Source organism: Dendrobates tinctorius, unplaced genomic scaffold (genome assembly GCF_039654945.1).
Source record: "Dendrobates tinctorius isolate UK_male_01 unplaced genomic scaffold, ASM3965494v1 ptg000007l, whole genome shotgun sequence".
NCBI classification, from domain to species: Eukaryota; Metazoa; Chordata; class Amphibia; order Anura; family Dendrobatidae; genus Dendrobates; species Dendrobates tinctorius.
In genome coordinates this window covers 42,592,832-42,613,818 of record NW_027361675.1, presented here as the reverse complement: position 1 = coordinate 42,613,818, position 20,987 = coordinate 42,592,832, and the positions used below count along the sequence as shown (strand labels likewise).

At 46.8% G+C, this 20,987-nt stretch overlaps 1 protein-coding gene and 1 long non-coding RNA gene across 2 annotated transcripts in view; one reads left to right on the top strand and one right to left on the bottom strand.

The window, feature by feature from the left end:
* LOC141088061 (uncharacterized) overlaps positions 1-15,822 on the bottom strand; it is a 38,034-nt gene extending 22,212 nt beyond the window's left edge. The window contains exon 1 of the long non-coding RNA XR_012231829.1: positions 15,736-15,822. This is a non-coding gene — a long non-coding RNA (uncharacterized lncRNA). The remainder of the gene's footprint in view (positions 1-15,735) is intronic.
* The window catches only part of YWHAG (tyrosine 3-monooxygenase/tryptophan 5-monooxygenase activation protein gamma), a 47,987-nt gene continuing 42,815 nt past the window's right edge, over positions 15,816-20,987 (top strand). Inside the window, exon 1 of the mRNA XM_073573927.1 lies at positions 15,816-16,236. Coding sequence (XP_073430028.1) covers positions 15,871-16,236 — 366 coding nt within the window. The 5' untranslated portion in view covers positions 15,816-15,870. The remainder of the gene's footprint in view (positions 16,237-20,987) is intronic.

Here is a 20,987-nt window from a genome sequence, read left to right as displayed (position 1 = left end):
TTCTGGTTGCCCCGGAATCCAAATACGCCGACTCAACAAACTTGGATTCACCGGTTGTTACGGCCACAGAAAGAGTGAGGGGTAGGGAGATGTATTTTCTGTCTAGGGAGGCCTCACCTACCGACCCTAGATGCCAGAGCTTCTCCGGCTTTACCGGACAGACTCGAATGGAGTGACCATGTCTCCACAACACAGGCACTGGCTTTTAGCACGTCGAACCCTCAGTCGCTGTCTAGCAAGGGCCAGGTTGTCGATCTGCATGGGTTCAGATGAGTCCTCAACAAGGGAGGGCAAAGGAACAAGCGGCCTTTGAAAAAACGGAGCCATGTGCCGTGGTCCTCTTTCACGTGCCACTTCACAGGCACGCTCACGGAAACGAAGATCTACATGGATGGCGAGGGAGATCAGGTCGTCGAAGGTAGTTGGTAAGTCTCAACCAGCTAGCTCATCCTTTAAGTTTCCAGAGAGGCCCTCCCAGAATGTTGCCACCAACGATTCATTATTCCAAATGAGCTCTGATGCCACAGTATGGAAGTGTACCGCATATTGTCCCACAGACGAGTTGGATTGGCGTAAGCGAAGAAGAGCGGAAGCTGCAGAGGTGGTTCGTTGAACACTTTGCGAAAAGCTTCCAAGAATACGGACAAATTAGACATGATAGGGTCCTCTCTCTCCTATAATGGATTCAACCACGCCAGGGCCTCACCTCGAAGATGAGACACAAGAAATGCCACTTTTGTTCAGTCTGACCGGAAGTGATGAGGAAGGAGTTCAAAGTGTAACAGGCACTGATTGATGAACCAGCGGCAGAGCTTTGGATTGCTGTCAAAATGTGGTGGGGCTGCGAGTCAGGGAACTGGGTCTTGAACTAAGCAGACTGGCTGGAAAGATCTTGGAGAATACATGGCTGCTTGAACATGCTGGAACTCTGGAGGGATGTTTAAGACCTCCAACTTAGTGGTTAAGGACTGCAACTGAATGGACAATTCTTCCTGTGTGTCTTTATGTCGGCAAAGCTCCTGGTACATGGTCCGAACGGGCAGGGTCCGCGGGATCCATGGCCTGAGCAAACTGTCACGGACATGGTTTGTGGAACCACTGTGCCATGGGCCGTGGAGAGACTGGAGGGGTGTGACTAAGCGAACACATGACTGTTCACTAGACCCTCTGATGGTGAGGTTAGACTTGGCTACCGATGAATGCCAGGTGCCACTCCAGGACAGACCAATGGACACGCAGCAGCTGAACCCATAGGACAGACTGGAGGGAACAGCTGATTAACAAAAAAACTGAGTGTAAATCCAAATATTAAAATCCAAATTTTATTTAGATAATAAGTAAATGATAATATATATATATATATATATATATATATATATATATATATATATATATATATATATATATATATATATATACATACATACAAACAAACACGTTCAAAAATGGGGAAGGAACAGACAAGCAAGTAAATAAGACCGGGCCTTAGAGAAACATCAAGAGGTGGGGAGGTGGTTATGAAATAACACTAATCTCATATATAGTTATACACGACTTAAAGTGCATGTGCCCAAATGTAAACCATGAAAAAGATGATCAATAAATATGCCATAACATGTTGCAGGGTCTCCCATCGATCCCTGACAACAACCCCTTCCTCGACAATAGATGCTATGGAAAATAGCCACTCTTACCCATTGTCCCTCGCTAAGGGTTCCCAGAACACGCAGCCCCAATGCACGTTTCACGTTGGCTTCCTCGGGGGGCCGCTGAGTGTTTGTAGACTGAGTGAGATGCCGGGAACGACATCTTTGCTGAGCAGGCTCCTCTGCGGCCAGAGAGGAATGGGAGACCTCAGAGAGCAAGGCTCCAAATTCCTCCTGTGCAGAGGCAGGAACCCGACGCCCAACATCACCCTCCCCCCCAGGGCCCCCTCCCCCCCGTGCCCCGCCATGCCCAAAGGCCACAATCAGCAAGGGATAGTGAATATTCTCCACAGGTTCCCAGGTCCTTTCCTCTGGGTCATGACCCTTCCAAGGAAAAGGAAAAAAAAAAAAAAAAAAAAAAAAAAAAAAAAGGTCCAGCTTTGCAAATTCAAGTCCAATTTATTGTTAAAAACAAGTCCAAGACAGAGCAAAAATAGGTGTGTTCACATGAGTAACAAGTAGTGGATTACGCGTTTCGAACAATAGCTTGTTCTTTCTCAAAACAAAAGCTATTGTTCGAAACGTGTAATCCACTACTTGTTATTCATGTGAACACACATATTTTTGCTCTGTCTTGGACTTGTTTTTAACAATAAATTGGACTTGAATTTGCAAAGCTGGACCTTTTTTTTTTCCTTGGTTACTGCGTGAAGAATGCACGTGGTCCGGGCTATCCACTACACATGCCTTCAGGTGAGATGGCTTTCTTTTCTTCTCATGACCCTTCCAGTCCACTAGATATTTCTCCACCTTACACTCCACGATGGAGTACCACCTTACACTCCACGATGGCATTCACCTCGTAGTCGTCCGAGGACAAGCTTGATGTCCCGGTAGGTGACTCCGAAAACCGGGACATGTGAACGGGCTTAAGGAGGGACACATGGAAGGTGTCAGTGATACCCAGGTGTGGAAGAAGAGCCTTGAAAGGACCAATATAGCGAGGCGCGAACTTAGTGGGCTTGACCCGCAGCCTGATATTACGGGCGGAGAGCCACACTAAGTCCCCAGGGGTCAGGTCGGAGCAGGGCCCCGGTGTGCGTCCGCGGAGACCCTCATTCTCTCCTTGGAGGCCCGGATGGCATCCTGGGTGCGGTCCCAAATATCAAGTGCCTCCACCACCCAGTCTGCCACCCTAGAGTCGGTGGAGGACACGGGCATGGGCACATGGACACACGGATGCTGGCCGTAATTAAGGAAGAATGGGGTCTGATCGATGGAATCGACCACAGCGTTGTTCAAGGCAAACTCCGCCCATGGCAGCAAGGATGCCCAGTCATCCTGCCTGGCCGAGACAATGTCGTAGGTATGTGACCAGGGACTGGTTGGCCCTCTCTACCAACCCGTTCGTCTCGGGATGATAGGCCGAGGAGAGATTCAGCTCAATGCTAAGCAAGCGACAGAGTTATCTCCAAAACCGAGACGCAAACTGGGGGCCCTGGTCACTGACAATCTTGTCCGGCATGCCATGTAGGCGGAAGACATGTTTGATGAACAGCGCTGCCAGTCCCCGTGCAGAAGGTAGCCGAGAGGCACCAGGTGCACCATTTTAGAGAAATGGTCGGTGACGACCCACATAACCTTGCTGCCACTGGACTTGGGTAGACCCACCACGAAGTCCATACCAACCATCTCCCAGAGCCTTTCCGCCACCGGCAGGGGGTAAAGCAGCCCAGCAGGCCATTGTCGAGGAGACCTATTCTTAGCACAGGAGACGCACGCCCAAATATAGTCTCCGACGTCACGGGCCATATGTGGCCACCAGTACGTCCTCGCCTGAAGCTCAGAGGTCTGTTTTGTCCCGAAATGTCCACCCACCCTGGACGAGTGAGCCCAAGAAAGGACCTCCGGTCGCAGACGGGCAGGGACAAATGTCTTGCCCGAAGGTACTGACTCAAGGGCGACCAGAGCCACGGTCCCCAGGCTCTCAGACGGGACGATCAGCCAAGGCTCCTCCTCCTATGACACCACGGAGTGGGAGAGAGCATCGGCCCGAACGTTCTTCTCACCGGAGAGAAACTGGAGGGTGAAGTGGAACCGGGAAAAGAACAAGGACCATCTGGCCTGGCGAGAATTTAGCCGCTGGGCTGTCTGAAAATACACCAACTTCTTGTGGTCGGTGAACACCTGTAAAGGGTGGCGAGCCCCCCCTCCAGGAGGTGTCTCCACTCCGAGAAGGCCAACTTCATCGCTAGCAACTCCCTGTCCCCAATGGACTAATTCCTCTCCGCCGGTGTGAAGGCCTTAGAGAAAAAAAGCATGGGTGCTTCCGACCTTGCGTGTCCTTCTGGAACAGGACCGCTCCAGCACCGACGGACGAGGCATCCACCTCCAGAATGAAGGGTTTCTCTACATCAGGGTGATGTAGAATGGGAGCGCTAGCGAATTGGGACTTAATGGAGAAGGCCTTGGAGACAGGTTCCGACCACAACTTGGGATTTGCACCCTTCTTGGTGAGAGCCACCAAGGGGGCTACCAAAGTCGAGAAGTGGGGGATGAATTGGCGGTAGTAGTTTATGAACCCCATAAAGCTCTGCACCGCTTTGAGAGAATGGGACTCCTGCCAATCCATCATCGCCTGTAAGTCCCTACTTACCCATAAATGCAGGCATTGCTGACAGAGGTGTCCACATTCACCCAGGAATTCAGACATCAGCCTTAGAGAGGTATTCACACAGTGTAGGTACCCATCAGACTTTGAGCCACCTTGGCGTTGGTTGATGGGCAGATATAATTTGGCCACGTTATATGCTAAGAGTCTCATATTTTTTCTTAATACTCCAAAGCTGTATTGCTATTCAAATTTCATATTCTACATTGACATGCTTTAGCATGATAGTGTGCAACCTTATTTTGTATATTGTATATGGAGGTAGCTCCTCCTGGTATGCATCTATTCACACTAGTCTGGATGTGCCAGTCAGTTTTTTGTCTTTTGTATATTAGCTTACTGACCGAGCACTTAATCGCACTACATGTGAACTGCACCGCTCTGGCAGATGCCACTAACCACCCGGACAAGGGAGGAAAGCGCTAGACTTGCGCACGGCATTGCACTAGCGGATGCAGCCGCTTAATGCGGTACTGAAGGTGCCCAGCTCAGGACGGCACTATATGGCGCTGAGTGAGGTGCTGAGATGTGGAAGCACTGTGGCGCACACCAAGCCACTAGTAGGCACTGAATCTAACTCTATAGCTGTGCCATTATGGCCTCCTAAATGTATTAAAAGCAAGACCACATTAAATGCAAACTGTACCTGAAGCATTTCTGAATCACTCCCATGGAGCCAGGAAAGGCGATTACAGATAAAGGTTGACCAGGTCCGGACATAGACATTTCAGGTTTAACCTCCACACTGCCTGACCAGCACCACAAATGAAGGGTGATACAGGCCCAGACACAAGTGCACAATCACACAGAGCCTCCCCTTTTTTATTTGAGGATGGAAATGGGACAGCCTTCCTCCCACCTGGGAAAGCCAGTCACTTGGAAGGCTTCCAAGCCTCAGAGGAAGGGTCTCCAAACATGAAGCCTCCACTCCTTGGCTTCCAATCTTTCTTATTGTACCTTCTCTTATGAAAGGAATTTTTTTACTGAGGAAATGACAAGCTAGGAAAACTTTTCTGTATGCTGCCTTGTCCAGTATGTCATCTAGTGACTGCACAAAGAGGTACAGTATTTCCCCTCACATGGGATTGAGCATAACTTAGTCTTAGACTGGACATCTCCAGGTCAGCTCTTGGGCCACAATGCTCTACAGGCAGCGTTTGACAGATTTGCTGATCCGGCCGCCAGTCTAATGAAGTCTGCCGAAGCATCAGCGAGGAAGGCAGCCGCTCCTTGCATTAGAGGAAGATTTGCTAACATCTCTTGTCTTGGAGTGTTATTTTTTATCTGCTCCTCAAGGTGCTGTAACCAGACCAACATGGATCTGGCCATGCAAGTTGGCACTATTGCAGGCTTCAGTGCTCCTGCCGTAGATTTCCATGCTTGCTTAAGATATGTTTCGGCTTTCTTATCTAGGGGGTCTTTAAAGGGAACCTGTCACCCCCCCAGGGCGTTTGTCAGTTAAAGAGGCACCTTCAGCAGCACTAAGTCTGCATTCTGTGAAGGTGGCTCTTCTTTTTCTGACCCCTAGTAACACTGAAATATCAACTTTTATAAATAGCTCCTCATACCTGTAATGTGTCCCATAGGTATGGTGTGTCCCCCTGTATCAGCCGCCTACCATCCGTCCATCATGCCTGTCCGGTGTCTCGGCGCCGCCCACCATCCGTCCATCATGATGCCCCTGTGCGTCGCTGCAACCTCCTGTTTTGAATGCTGGCGCCTGCACTGTGACAAAGGGACACAGGGACAGATCATACCATCACAGCCCCCTGACGAAGCCAACGCGAAACGCGCGTAGGGGCTACACGTGCAGTGTACTTAGCAGCCATGGGTAAGCATTTTTACAAATTGTGGTCCATCTGGCTGAAATGTATGCTATTATGCTGGATCTATTACTGTGCTGAAGTGGTCACATACTGGGTTACTAAACTATTCTTTGGGTTTGGACTTGAAGCACTGTCACTTTATTATGGTCCTTATATTATTCTATGTACCCTTACCTGGTTGTTTTGTACAGTTGCATGAGTGTTTTTTATGCACCTGAATTCCTCTTAGGAGCTCTTTAGTAATGTGACCTTGTCTCATGTATTTTGGTGTCTCATAACTTATGAGTTAAATAAAACTATTCTAATTTTATTTCATTTCTTTCTGGTGGAATTGGCTTTACTCCAATTCTTTTTGTGTACGGCTCCCCTGAGAGAATGTCTGATCTGTTCTTCGAGGCCTTGGGTCTTATTTATGATGAACCTGATCGAGCGAGATTGGCGGAGGACAATTATGAGTCTTACCTAGGGAAAGCGCTCTGCTGAGTGGTACTGTTCCGAGTACAGGCGATGGGCACCTGAGGTTTCCTGGAACGACTCGGCACTCAGGGGGCTATTCCGAAGGGGTCTCTCTGAGCATTTAAAGGATGCCTTGGCCCAGCAACCACCGCCCGACTCTCTGGAGGAGGCCACGACCCAGGCCGTCCTTATGGACCGCAGGCTGAGAGAGAGGTGTTGTGCAATAAGATGCTTCTCTGTTGCCAGTGAAACCGGAGCCTTCATCGTCGGTTGAGCACATGGAGGTGGGGGCTGTCTCCATGAAGGAAAAGAGAGGAGATGTCGCAGAGAGAAAAAAACTTTGCTTCTATTGTGGAGAGCCAGGTCATTGGATAAAGGACTGTCCCTCCTGTTCCCCGGATTCCAAGGTCTCGGGAAACAACTAGGTCTGGGTAACTGCCGAGGAGGTTACCCAGACCCACAGGTACCTTTTTCCTCAGTCTTCAAACTCATGTTAAAAGTGGAAGTTGGTGTGAACAATTGTTTTTGTCCCTCTTCTGCTTTGGTAGATTGCGAGACTTCAGTGAACTTGATTGATTCGGGGTTTGTGGCCCACTGTGAAATAGGGACAGTCAGGTTGGACAAACCCATGAGAGTGGTGGCTATTGACTCAACCCTCGTTCACCAAGGACAGGATCCGCTCTGTTACTAAAGAATTTGTCCTTAAGGTGGGGTCTGTTCATCTTAAGCATGTAGCTTGCTTCATGCTAGACAACCTCCCTGCTGGTTTGGGGTTTCCTTGGCTGCAATGTCATAATCCAGTCATTGACTAGGAGGCCCGGGAGATTGTTAAATGGGGATCCAACTGTGAAAACAAATGTCCAAATTCTGTGTCTGTGTCGTCCCTTGGTCTGGAGGGTATTCCGGAGTACATGAAGGACTTTGAGGACGTGTTCTCCAAAAGTGAGGCCGAGGTGTTACTATCGCATCGCCCTTTTGATTATGCCATTGACCCGATTCCTGAGGCCAAATTGCCTAAGGTCTGATTGTTTAACCTTTATCGTCCTGAGCGGGTCGCCATGAAGGAGCAGGTATCTGAGTGTCTCTGCAAGGGGCATATCCGCCCTTTCGTGTCTCCTGTTGCTGCGGGTTTAAAAAAAAAATTAAAAGGATGGTGGTCTCCGCCCATGCCTTGACTTTCAGGAACTGAACAAGATTACTGTAAGAAACACATATCCCCTCCCACTCATTCCCTTTTTGTGTAACCAATTATCAGGGGGCCAAATGGTTCTAAAAAACTAGACTTGCGGGGGGGTATGTAACCTCATCCGGGTGCGGGAGGGGGATGAGTGGAAATCTGTGTTCCTCACCTCAGCAGGGCTGTTTGAAATTTTAGTTATGCCATTTGGTCTGACCAATGCCCTTGTGGTTTTCCAAAACTTCATCAATTATGTGTTCTCTTTTTTTATTGGGCGGTTTGTGGTTATATACTTGGATGACATTCTAGTTTATTCACTTGATAAGCAGACACATTTTGGTCACCTTAGGGCGGTTCTTCAAAAACTCGGGGAGAACCAACTTTTTGCTAAGCTAGAGAAATACTTGTTTTTTGTCCAGGAACTGCCTTTCTTGGGATTCATTGTCTCTAGTGCTGGGTCTCGTATGGATCCCAAAAAGGTGCAGGCCACTGTAGATTGGGTTCAACCCCAAGACCTGAAGGGCCTTCAGCGCTTCTTGGGATTCGCCAAGTACTACCGAAGGTTTATTAAAGGGTTCTCTCAAGCCCATCACTGACTTGACACAGAAGGGGGCTGATGTTAAGAACTGGTCTACCTCAGTGGTAGCAACTTTTCTCACCCTGAAAAAATGCTTTATGACTGCCCCGGTTCTGATTCAACCAGATCCATCTGAACCTTTCGTGGTGGAGGTTGACACCTCAGAGTTGGGGGTGGGGGCAGTGTTGTCCCAAGGGCCCATCACCTTGACCAATTTGAGACCAATGCGTTTTCTTCTCCAAGAAGTTCTGCACGGCTGAAAGAAATTAAGACATGGGTAATCGGGAACTTCTTTCGGTTAAGTTGGCCTATGAAGAATGGAGGCATTTTTTGGAGGGGGCGGTTCATCCCATTACTGTAGTTACGGACCACAATAACCTGGCGTATATTGAGTCTGCTAAAAAGTTGACCCCCAGGCAAGCCAGATGGTCACTTTTCTTTTCCCAGTTCCAGTTCTCGGTCACTTTTCTTCCAGGATCCAAAAATGTGAAGGCCGATGCCTTGTCTCGAAGTCTGGACCCAGTTTCTCCCCCCGAGCCTCCATCCTCCATTCTTCAACCAGGGGTGGTGATGGTTGATGTGTCTGCAGGTTTGGAATGGGAGATTCAGGAAGCCCAGTCTCAGGCTCCCCCGTCCACCAGCTTGTTTGTTCTGGTTCAACATCAACTCAGAGTCCTCCAGGAGTTCCATGATTCGGCGCTGAGTGGACATCCAGGGATTTCGGCTACTCGTGGGGCCATCGCAAGGCTTTTTTGGTGAGCCTCGCTTACATCTGATGTGAGGAAGTTTGTGTCTGCCAGTGAAGTTTGTGCCCACGCTAAGAGCTCTCATAACCAGCCGGCCATGGAATTGGTGCCTTTGCCAGTTCCTGATAGACCATGGACACATTTTTCCATGGACTTTATCACCAATCTTCCTCCCTCCAAGGGTAATACTGTCATCTGAGTGGTGGTGGACAGGTTTACGAAACCATCACACTTTGTACCCTTAGTGGCACTACCCTCTGCCGAGACCTTGTCTAGGTTGTTCGTTCAACATGTGGTTCGTTTGCATGGTGTGCCCTTGAATGTGGTGTGACCGTGGTGTGTACTTTGTGTCCAGGTTTTGGAGGGTGTTTTGTAAAAGGTTGGGTATTGAGTTGTCCTTTTCGTCTGCTTACCATCCGGAGACCAATGGTGAGACCGAACGGACCAGTCAATAGAACAAATTTTGACCTGTCTTACCACTTCCAGTCAAGTGAACTGGTCCAATGCCTTGCTTTTAGCAGAATTTGTGTTCATTAACCGTGTTAACTACTCTACAGGTACCTCCCCTTTCTTCTGTAATTATGGGTTTAATCCACATTTTGGGGAGTTTTCGCCTGGACTCCGATTGCCCGGGGGCTAATATTGCGGTACAGCAGTTGGGGAATTTATGGCGGGAGGTCCAAAAGAATATTGGGGAGGCACAGAGGAAGTTTAAGTGTTTTGCTGACAGGAGACGGACTGTGGGACCCACCCTTCAGGTTAAGGATAAAGTGTTGCTGTCTACCAGGAACATTAAGCTTAAGGTTCCTTCGGCAAAACTGGGACCAAAGTTTATTAGCCCTTATGAGATCACATAGGTGGTTAACCCAGTGGTGTTTCATTTGCGTCTTCCAGCGTCTTTTAAAATCCCCAATGTATTCCATAGGGCCTTGATGAAACCATTGGGGGCTGTGGAAGAAGCATCATTGGGTCCCTCATATTGATGGATACTCGGGAGGAGTACGAGGTGGAGCGCATCGTGGATTCCCAATTGGTCCGCCGTTCCCTCCAGTATCTTGTGCACTGGAAGGGGTATGGTCCTGAGGACCGATCCTGGGTTCCTGCCTGATCAGTTCATGCCGATCGTCTGGTGCACTCCTTTCATGCCCGGTTTCCTGGAAAACCTGGGGGTCCAGTGGCACCCCATTGAGAGGGGGGTACTGTCATGACTCTAGACAGGATGATGCTGCCTCCATCATGGTCAGGTCAGGGTTAATTTTAGGTCACCTCTCTTTGGTCCTGGGGTGGCTATTTAATGTTGGCAGTTCCTGGATTTGGTGTCGGAGATACTGCCGTATACTCGGTTTGTGGTTGCTGACCCAGGTTACTCATCCGTAAACATTGTGCCTCTGTGCTTTGCTGTGCATGACACGGTTTGCCCCCGGATTTTTGTCTCTGTATCCTGCTTTGCACTGCCTTGTCCCTCCTGGTTATCTGACCCCTTGGCTTGTCTCCGTTTACTCGTTGTCTTATCCCTAGGTACTACACTCCCTTCTGGCTTTGATCCTCAGATCTCATTTTACTACGTTTACTGTCTGTGCTCTGCACTCCATGCACTCAGTTGGCTTCTCTATACTCACGCGTGATGACTCCGCCCCCTGGACACGTGACTAAGTGCCTCGTTCCTGCACTCCCTGCGCTCGTTCACGTGCCCCCCAGATAGCGCCCCCTAGGCTGTGCCAGTGACACCATTGGTGTAATCACAAGAAGTTGAAAGAACTGTCAAGTTCGATGGAGGAAGTCTGATGATATGGGGTTGTTTCACAGCTAAATGCGTGGATATTTGACCAGGATCAATGTTCTCAATTTTTAGCTATATTTGAGTATCCTACAAGATGGATCTACTTCGCACACTCGAGTACTATGGGTACAAAAAGGATGACATAGTGTTCCAGCAGGTCACAGACTCGAAGAATATGTTGAGACTGGCAAAGAAATGGTTCAATAACAATGAAGTAGAGGTGATGGACTGGCCCCCACAGTCCCCAGTCCTCAACCCAATTGAACACTTGTGGGTAGAGTTCAAGAAAAAACTGCATACATACCCAAATGAGTCGACCAGTATGCACCAACTTTGGGAATGTGTAGAAGAGACCTGGGAACAGATTTCAGTTGAGACATGATTGAATATGATAGAGAGCATTCATAAACCATAACTACCATTAGTAAATGGCAGAAAGAGAGGCAAAAAGTATTGTTATGAGTGGTGGAAGGCACTAAAAAAATAAATAATTAAAGTGCCTTCGCCACTCGGGGTCCACCGTGCGGCAGATGGCAAAACCGCTGCTAAGGGAGGCAGAGCACTACAGCGGTAGTGTGCACAGGGTTGAACTGCACCTAGTGCATGAAAGCAAGCTCTGTTAGGACTCACAGAGCTGCACAAATAACAAATACAAAAACGCTGAGTCTGAGTAACCTTCTCAGATACTCAGAGGCACACGTACGGTAGTCAATAATCGGAGTAGTTAAAAGACGTCACTACACCCGAGTGGACTTACCGTTGTAGGACGTGTGCACGGCGTCGCAACTGTGAACGTCAAAATGACTGCAGGCGCAAATGCAGGACGCTGACTGCTGCAACAGGTGATGCTTGAGCGCGCTGGCGCTAGCGCAATACTGGCTGTACCCAATCACTCACACAAATGTAATATCAGAGGGAAGGGGTTTCATAATAAGTCATTCACCAGACCAAGCATCCATCACCATACATACAGCAGCAAGTATAGAAAATACTAGCGCATGGCATAGCAGCCATGCGCACTTTTTATAGCGTACAGGACCTGCCAGAAATCTCCAGAGCCCTGAGCTGAACCAATGGAATCAGGAGCAGGACCTGAGCACCCGACTCCTGAACTCCAATGGGAGCTCATTCCATGAGCATGCTCAGAAGCTGGCTGAAAGGACAGCCTCTGGAGACAAATGTGAGGATCTGGATCTCTGCATATGTATGGCAGGACACAGATTCCTAACAAGCATGATCATAAAATTTCTTCAAAATTTATTATTTACTCAATACATAAAATAAACAAGGGAATATGCACAATATGCCATAATACACAGACCAGAAACCATATCAGAAAATATAACAGGAAAACACCATAAAACTCATGTAATCAAAAACTTATTGTTTGATAGATAGCAAAAATTATAATAAAATGCTTGATGTAATAGACAGATTATGTGCAAAATTCACAATGAAAAAAGTGCTACATGCAAGGAGGTGCCAATAATTGTCTGCTGCATGTAAAATGCTAGCCACCCTATTGAAAAAAGCACAGCCTTTTATTAAATGCACAAAAAAAAACACTGTTGAGAACATGGTGTATAGTGCCACTCAGAATGAGCATTCCCTTATTTCATATAAATTACAGTCACCTATACCTCAGAAAAATAAAGTGCTTAATGCAATAAAATTGATTTTGTGTGCAAAATATGCAGGAAAAGTGCCAATAGTTGCCTGCTGCAAATAAATGCTAGCCACCGTATTGAAAAGCACAGTCCTATATTCAGTGCACCTACCAAGTCACAACTGAGAGAAAAAAAAGGTGATTCAGTTTCATTAGGAATGTTCATTCACTTGCTGCATGAAAAACTGCTAGCCACTTACATCTCATTATGTTGCTGCATATAAAACGCTAATCATCTATGGGCATAATGATCTCCCGAACTTACATACTGTATGTTACAGGTACTGGTCTGGTCTATCACAGCCACCCCGACAGCGCCGTTTCACCTCACAGGCTTCTTCAATCTTCTGTGCTATATACCATGTGGTGCTGTGCTGTATACCATGGGGGGTACATTATACATTATATTCAATGGGGGAGGCTGTGTTATATAATATGGGGGGGCTACATTCTATTCTATGGGGAGTTGGGCTGTATCATATTCTATTCAGGGCTACATTATATTCTATGGGGGCTGTATTATATTATATTCTATGGGGGGTGATTGCATCATACTCTATGAGGGGGCTACATTGTATTCTATGAGGGGCTGAATTATATTCTATGGGGGATAGATTATATTGTATGGGGGCTTCATTATACTTTATGAGGGGCTACATTATATTCTATTGGGGCTGCGTTATACAGTGCTGTGCAAATTAATTGGGACAAAGCTTTTTTTTTAAGTAAAATTGTAAGTTGGTTACCAGTCAGTGATTCAAACCAGTTTTAACTGCTTTAAACAGGTGTGAGTGCCTGTTAAAAGCAATTAAAACTGGTTTGAACCACTGACTGGTAACCAACTTACAATTTTACTTAAAAAAATGCTTTGTCCCAATTAATTTGCACAGCACTGTACTATATGAGGAGGGCTATATTGCATTCTATGGAGGAGCTACATTATACTATATAAGAGGCTGCATTATATCCTATGGGGGGCTGCATTATACTTCATGAGGGGGCTGCCATATATTCTATGGAGGGGCTGCGTTATACTATAGTAGGGGGCTGCATTATATTTCTATGGGCGGTTACATTATATTCTGTGAGGTGGCTGCATTATGCTCTAAGGGGGCTGCATTATATTCTATGGGGGGTTACATTATATTGTATGGCGGGGCTGCATTATACTCTGGGGTGGCTGCATTATACTCTGTGGTATGGCTGCATTATACTGTATCGAGGACTATGGGGAATACATTAAACTATATGAAGAACTATGGGGTGCATTATACTATGGGAAGTAAATTGTACTACATGGATAACTGGCAGTGTATTATACTATATGGAGCACATTATACTATATGGAGGACTGAGCAGTGTATTTTTATATATGGAGAACTATGAGAAGTGTATTATATTATATGGAGGACTGAGTAGTGTATTATACTATATGGAGGACTGAGTGTATTATACTATATGGAGGACTATGAGGAGTGCATTATACTATATAGAGGACTATGGGGAGTGTATTATACTATATGGAGGACTATGGGGAGTGTATTATACTATATGGAGGACTATGGGGAGTGTATTATACTATATGGAGGACTATGGGGAGTGTATTATACTATATGGAGGACTATGGAGCACATTATATTATATGGAGGACTATGGGGTGTATTATACTATATGGAGGACCATGGGGCACATTATATTATATGGAGGACTATGGGGTGTAAACTGTAGATGTGCTGCTGATAACATGATACTGTATGGGGACAGATTGATCCATTAGTGATTGTTCAGTCCCCATCATTCTTTCTCAGATGGTGGAAAGAGGCTGGGAAACAAGTGACTTCAATATTATCGATCACACTCACTTAGCGGCCTGAACTCAGCGCATGTAAACACAATCGAAATGCTTTTGTGTGATGTGCAATATGTTAGAATTCGGGGCCTCATTTTAAACTTTGCCTATGGCCCCACTTTGCCTTAAACTGGCCCTGCTTTCAGGTTGAACTACATGTAAAGGCAGGTCATCAGCAACATTAGATGAATCAAAGGATCGGGATACAGCGTCAGTTCTTTCTTTCTGGGTGATAGGTGAGGATGAAATCAAATTGTGAGAAAAAGAGCAACCATCAAGCTTGGTGAGGATTCAGCCTATGAGCAGACTGAAGATACTCCATGTTTTTGTGGTCAGTATAGTTACTGGGAACTTAGCTCCATCAAGAAGATGTCGCCATTCCTCAAGGCCAATTTTTACGGCTAAGGCTGGTTTCACACGTGCGTTTTTTTGCGCTGCTTTTTAGTGCCAAAAAAGCATGTGTTTTTCCCCTATACTTTAACATGGGTGCGCATATGTGCGCCTACATATGCGTTTGTATGCGCATGCGTTTTTTGTAGTGTGCGCTCGGGTGCATAAAATGCATCCTGTTGCATTATTTGTGCGTCCGACTTGCCCCCAAAAAACGCATGCGCACGCAATGCGTTTTTTTTTACAGCAAAACACCCATTAAAGTCTATGGGTGCACATATGTGCGCATTGTAATGCACACGTATGTGCAAAAAAAACGCTCACAAACGCATGATGCGTTTTTTTTTTCATGCGCTTGTGTGCGCAAAAAACGCGCAGCAAAAAAATGCAAGTGTGAAAGTAGCCTAAGAGTTCACGGTCACAAATGGAATAATTCCGCTCTGCTGGAGAAAATTTCCTGGAGAAGAATCCACAGGGAAGATTTCCCTGTTGTCACACTCGGATAACATCAGAGTGCAGTCCGATGTTTCACATGTTCCAATAGACTTGAATGGGTACGCGTGATTTGGTCAGGTACGCTCGCAGCATGCTGTGATTGTTTTCTCATGCCATATCAATCCAAGACCTGATGAAGCGCGGACAAGTGCTACTCTGTCCCTTGCCAGTAGTTTTTAACGTTACTTGTTTGAATAAAACTTTGAACCTTTTAACAAGACCGGTGAATGTCACCTGTTCTTCTACAATTTAGGGACTTATCTTGAGTGACCTCATAGTATGCATAATTCCAGTGTGTGAGGTAACATGGGGCTATAAAATTAGGGAAGCCATAGAGACAGACTATTGCTGCGTTCGCTGGGAGTTGTAGTTTTTCCGCAAAGGCGTTTCCCTCTATAGACGCCTGTACCGCAAGTCTACAGAAACTACATGTTCCAGGACGCATTGCGGCGTTACCTGTCCGGCGTCTACCGTCTCCTCAGCCGCCGCCCAGAAGCCTACGAGCTCCTCTCACAAGCTGTGGAGCCGGCGGCTGCCCTTTTTCGGCAGCTGACATCAGCTGTGGGCTAGAAAGGGCGGGAGAAGGGGGACATGACGCCACCGGGCGGTTCCACACACGATAGGAGGTGCAAGCAGGGGGCGGGCCCGGAGCACGCACAGTCAGCGGGGAGTAACCGGCTAGTGGAGAGACCGTTATTCAGCAGTAGCAGAGGACACGACGAGCAGCAGAGCGTGCTAGTACAATATCTAGCCAGCACAAGGAAGGGCGTAGCTCCCGGCGCCGCCACCGCCCTGTGTGTCAGCTCCGCCACCGCCGCATACACAGCAGCAACCGAGCCCTTCCCGCCGCACCGAACCGCTCCATACAAGATGGTGGACCGCGAGCAGCTGGTGCAGAAAGCCCGACTGGCCGAACAAGCCGAGAGATATGACGATATGGCGGCTGCCATGAAAGCAGTAAGTGAGGGAGTGCTGTATGAATGGCTGCACACGTGCGCCTGTCTCCCGCCACACTGCGGTATCTGCCCTGCCGGCAGCAGCTGACACCGGGCGGCGGGTTACGTCAGCATCGCCGCTGGCTGCAGCACATATGGGGGCTCAGAGGAGGAGGGTGACCGGGGAGCCAGACACTATACATGGACTGTGGCCAGGGATGGGAGCTGCAGCCTGTCCTGCCCTACACGCCCCAGTACCTGGCACTGCCAGTCCTCACCCATCACTGGTGCCATTTGCTTCCTTTCTGAGCAGTGGGGAGACACAAAGCTGTGGTGGGAGGCAGTACCAGCCTTTCCAGAAGATTCTGCATTTGTCATATTGCAGAGGAGAGGCTGGACTGTCTGGAGGAGGGAGGGGAATCGGGAACAGGCAATTGTCGAAATGGATTTCAGGGAGCTGCTCTGGGTTGTGGGTGCAATAGTAGGGCAGCAGTATTTTTAAAGACCGTCCAATGTGGCTGACTGGGCAGACGTGCTGCCCTCACACGTGGCATCATCCTGTACATGTCATGAAGATTGTGTTCTACACATAAGACTTCATTCACTTGAGAAATTCTCCTTCCAGATCAGGTGCCATGTATACCATGTAAAGATGCAGCTGTCACTCGTGCATCTCTGTAACGTGCTGCCGTTTCTGCATATGGATGCCATGCATGCAGAAGGATGTCCTTCTCTGCCCTCGCGCAGTGAAATTTGTTACCTCATTTATTTCCATAGCAACCAGTGATGTCATATGGAGACTAAATCTGCATTGCACCCAGGTGGTTGGTACCAGACAGCATGTATGGGGCGCTATCCAAGACATTGCCATGATGAAATCCATGTCAGCTGCCAACAGTAACACGATCTTAAATGATTATCTGGTACTTTGACAGATAATGTAGCCATCTTCCAGAGTGATGTACGCTTTCTGCTCTCCCATACACCCTGTCAAGTGGAACTTACAATCTAGATCTAGTTTTATAGGATATGGCTTAGCAATGATAATGTCTGTGTATATATATATATATATATATATATTTTTTTTTTTTTGAGGAAGTCCTTGTGGAATCGAGAAGACAGCTACCATGTGGATGTTGCAGTGATCAGATTTAGATCTATAAAGCTGCATCTAACCAGCTATTGACTGGCAGTTAATGTTTTCCAATTTTTTCTTGATATTACATTTCACGTCTTCAGTTAGGAGAGACACGATTTGACAAAAATGTCATTTATTAGGCAGTGCTTTGTTGTTTTTTGCCAATTGATAAGAAAAATCCAAAGCTTTCTACATATTTTCTGCTGTTGGCTGAAAAATAATCCTGCAAATCGAAGAAATAAATTGCTATTCTGTAGGTGATGCATGCAGTATCCATGTTCTTGTGACTTGCATGACTTGACTACTTCTACAAGTGATTGTGCAGAATTTTCATACTTGCAGACTAGTCTTGGAAATATAACTACTACATATGAGAACAAGAACTTTTTTTTTTTTTTTTGCATCTCAAAATAACCAACCTTTACTATTTTGCACCAAAAATCTGTCAGTCGCACTTATCCCCCCTACAAATCAATTTTATATAATTACTGGATTTGTGTAAAAGAGTTGATGTGTTTTTTCTGAAATACTGTTACAAAGTGAATACAATAGAGGGTGAGGAAAATGCAGCAGATGTATGTTTGACTTGAGCAAGTTCACCTCAAACTACTAGTGCTGTTAAAGGGAATCTGTCACCCATTTCTAGTGATATCATGTAAAGATATCACCCAATTGTGCGTCCCATAAAGATTTTATTAGGATTTTTTATTCCCCCTGACCCCGCACCTTTGAGGCATAAATACTTTTATCTTGTTGGAGATGTATGCAAATCGCTGTGGTCCGATGGGCGTGGCTTAGTCGACTTTGTCTCCTCCCCCCCTCGGCTTCCTGAACGTAACCTTCATCTGTGAATATCACAGATAATGTTTTCTGCGCTTGCGCATTGAAAAGGCCTTCTGCGCCTGCGCAGTATGCTTTGCCCAACTGTGGGCGAAGCATATAATCGGTACTGCGCATGCGCTGGTATTTTCCAGCGCGGTCTATGCCCTGGAAGTGTCCTGCATGTGAAGACTTCCGGGGCATAGACCGTGCTGGAAAATATCGGCGCATGCGCAGTACCGATTATGCCTCGCCCCCAGAGGTGGGCAAAGCATACTGCGCAGGCGCCGGATGCCTTTTCAATGCGCAAGCGTGGAAAACAACATTATCTGTGATATTCAGAGATGAAGATTACATTCAGCAAGCTGAGGGGGGGGGGGGAGAGAAGGTGACTAAGCCACGCCCATCGGACAGGACTGCGACGATTTGCATACATCTCCAACCAGATAAAAAAAAAGGTATTTATGCCTCAAAGGTGCGGGGTCAGGGGGAATAAAAAATCCTAATAGAATCCTTATGGGACGCACAATTGGGTGACATCTTTACATGGTGTCACTAAAAATTGGTGACAGATTCCCTTTAAACTGTGTGGTGCCATTTATATGTTGGGGTAATGGATGGGCAGACAGTCGTCACAAGTGAATAGCTGCACAATTATTCCTATAGCCACTACAATCTGTCTTCTTGCGATCAAAGTAGCCTATTTCGTACTACATAGAGTATGAGGACAAAATATTCACTACTTCATAACTTCTAGGCTGGCAAATGAGAACTCTACTTTTCTTTTAACGATGATTGTTTACGCTGACCTAGCTCCAATTGCTTCTGTTTAAACCCATAAGTACAGTCATCAGTGTTTGACAGCAGCAGTTAAGTCACGTCATTTCGGTGGCGTGTCCATTTAGGCACCCACTGCACCCATGCGTTGTGTTCAGTGACTACCCCCGGGTTGCTATCCCAGGGTAGGCTCCTGCTGAAGGCCCCTGATGCTGCCATTTTGCAACTCTTAAAGGGAACCTGTCAGCAGGATTGCACACAGTAACCTACAGACAGTGTCTGGTCGGTGCCGTTATACTGATTAAATTGATACCTTGGTTGATGAAATCCATCTTGTAGTTGTTTAACCTTTTTTCCAGTTAGTTAAAGGGAACCTGTCACCTATTTTTTCGTATATAAGCTTCATCCACCACCATCAGGGGCTTATCTACAGTATTCTATAATGCTGTAGATAAGCCCTGGATGTAACCTGAAAGATAAGAATAACAAGTTAGATTATACTCCCCGGGGGGGGGGGGGGTTCCGATCTGATGGGTGCTGCGGTCTGGTGCCTCCCATCTTCATGCGATGATGTCCTCTTCCTTGCCTGTGTGCAGATGCTGGGCCTCTCTTCCCTGCAGTACTTGGCTCTGCCCTCAACAGGGCAAATCAGTACGCCTGCGCAGGAGACAGGACAGGCAGCAAGGTAGAGGACGTCATCACATGAAGATGGGAGGCACCGGACTGCGGCACCCATCGAACCGGAACGCCCCCTGGGGTGAGTATAATCTAACTTGTTTTTCTTATCTTTCAGGTTACATCGGGGGGGGGGGGCTTATCTACAGCATTATAGAATGCTGTAGATAAGCCCCTGATGGCGGTGGCCGCAGCTTATATATGAAAAATAGGTGACAGATACACTGATTTGCTCGTGGGCACTATTGGATCACCGATAGCGGATACTGCGCCAGTGCCATTTTCAAATGGATTTTTTTAGTCTTTGAATATGGATTACATCAAATTCATTATATGCACAGTACACATGCGATCATGCTGCAGCGCAGGCGCCATGGCTGACAACTGCCAGCAGAAGGGTTTTTTTTATTTTTTTCAAGATATATATATATATATCTTGAAAAAAATAAAAAAAACCCTTCTGCTGGCAGTTGTCAGCCATGGCGCCTGCGCTGCAGCATGATCGCATGAGTACTGTGCATATAATGAATTTGATGTAATCCATATTCAAAGACTAAAAAAATCCATTTGAAAATGGCACTGGCGCAGTATCCGCTATCGGTGATCCAATAGTGCCCGCAGTGCCATCTTGCTAGAGGGAAAGAATTCCTCCTCAAAGATGGCGCCATCATTGGCGACTGCCGATAACTGTTATTGTGCAGGCGCCATCTTGCTAGAGTACAAAATAGATGTCTATCTATTTTGTATATATCTAGGGGAAGGGGGCTTGGACTCTTCTTCAGACTGGTGCCAGCAGTGGCACCTGGACGGCAGCATAATCGCATGTGTATTGTGCATATAATTTTTTATGTAATCCTGTTAGGCTACTTTCACACTTGCTTTGTTTTGCAGCGCAAACGCATTGAAAAAACGCATACAACTGCTGCGTTTTTTTTCAAGCATTTTTACGAGCATGCATGAAAAAAACGCAGCGTTTGTATGCATTTTTACCGCGTTTGCGTTTTTTCCCAACATTAGGTGGCCCCTCACACTAACCCAAACCATGACTTTACTAACCCTTAAACAAACCATACCCTAACCATAGTAACCCTTAACCAAACCCTAACTAACCCAAACCCTAACTAACCTTAACCCTAAACCCTCTTAACTAACCCTAACTCTAACCCAAACCCCTAAATTCCATGGTTAACAAAAAAAACGCAAACATAAGCATGCCAATGCGCACATATGTGCACCCATAGACTTATAATGGGTGTCTTGCTGTAAAAAAAACGCATTGCGCCCGCATGCGTTTTTTTGAGGCAAGTCGGACGCCCAAAAAATGCAACAGGATGCATTTTGTGCGCCCGAGCGCATACCGCAAA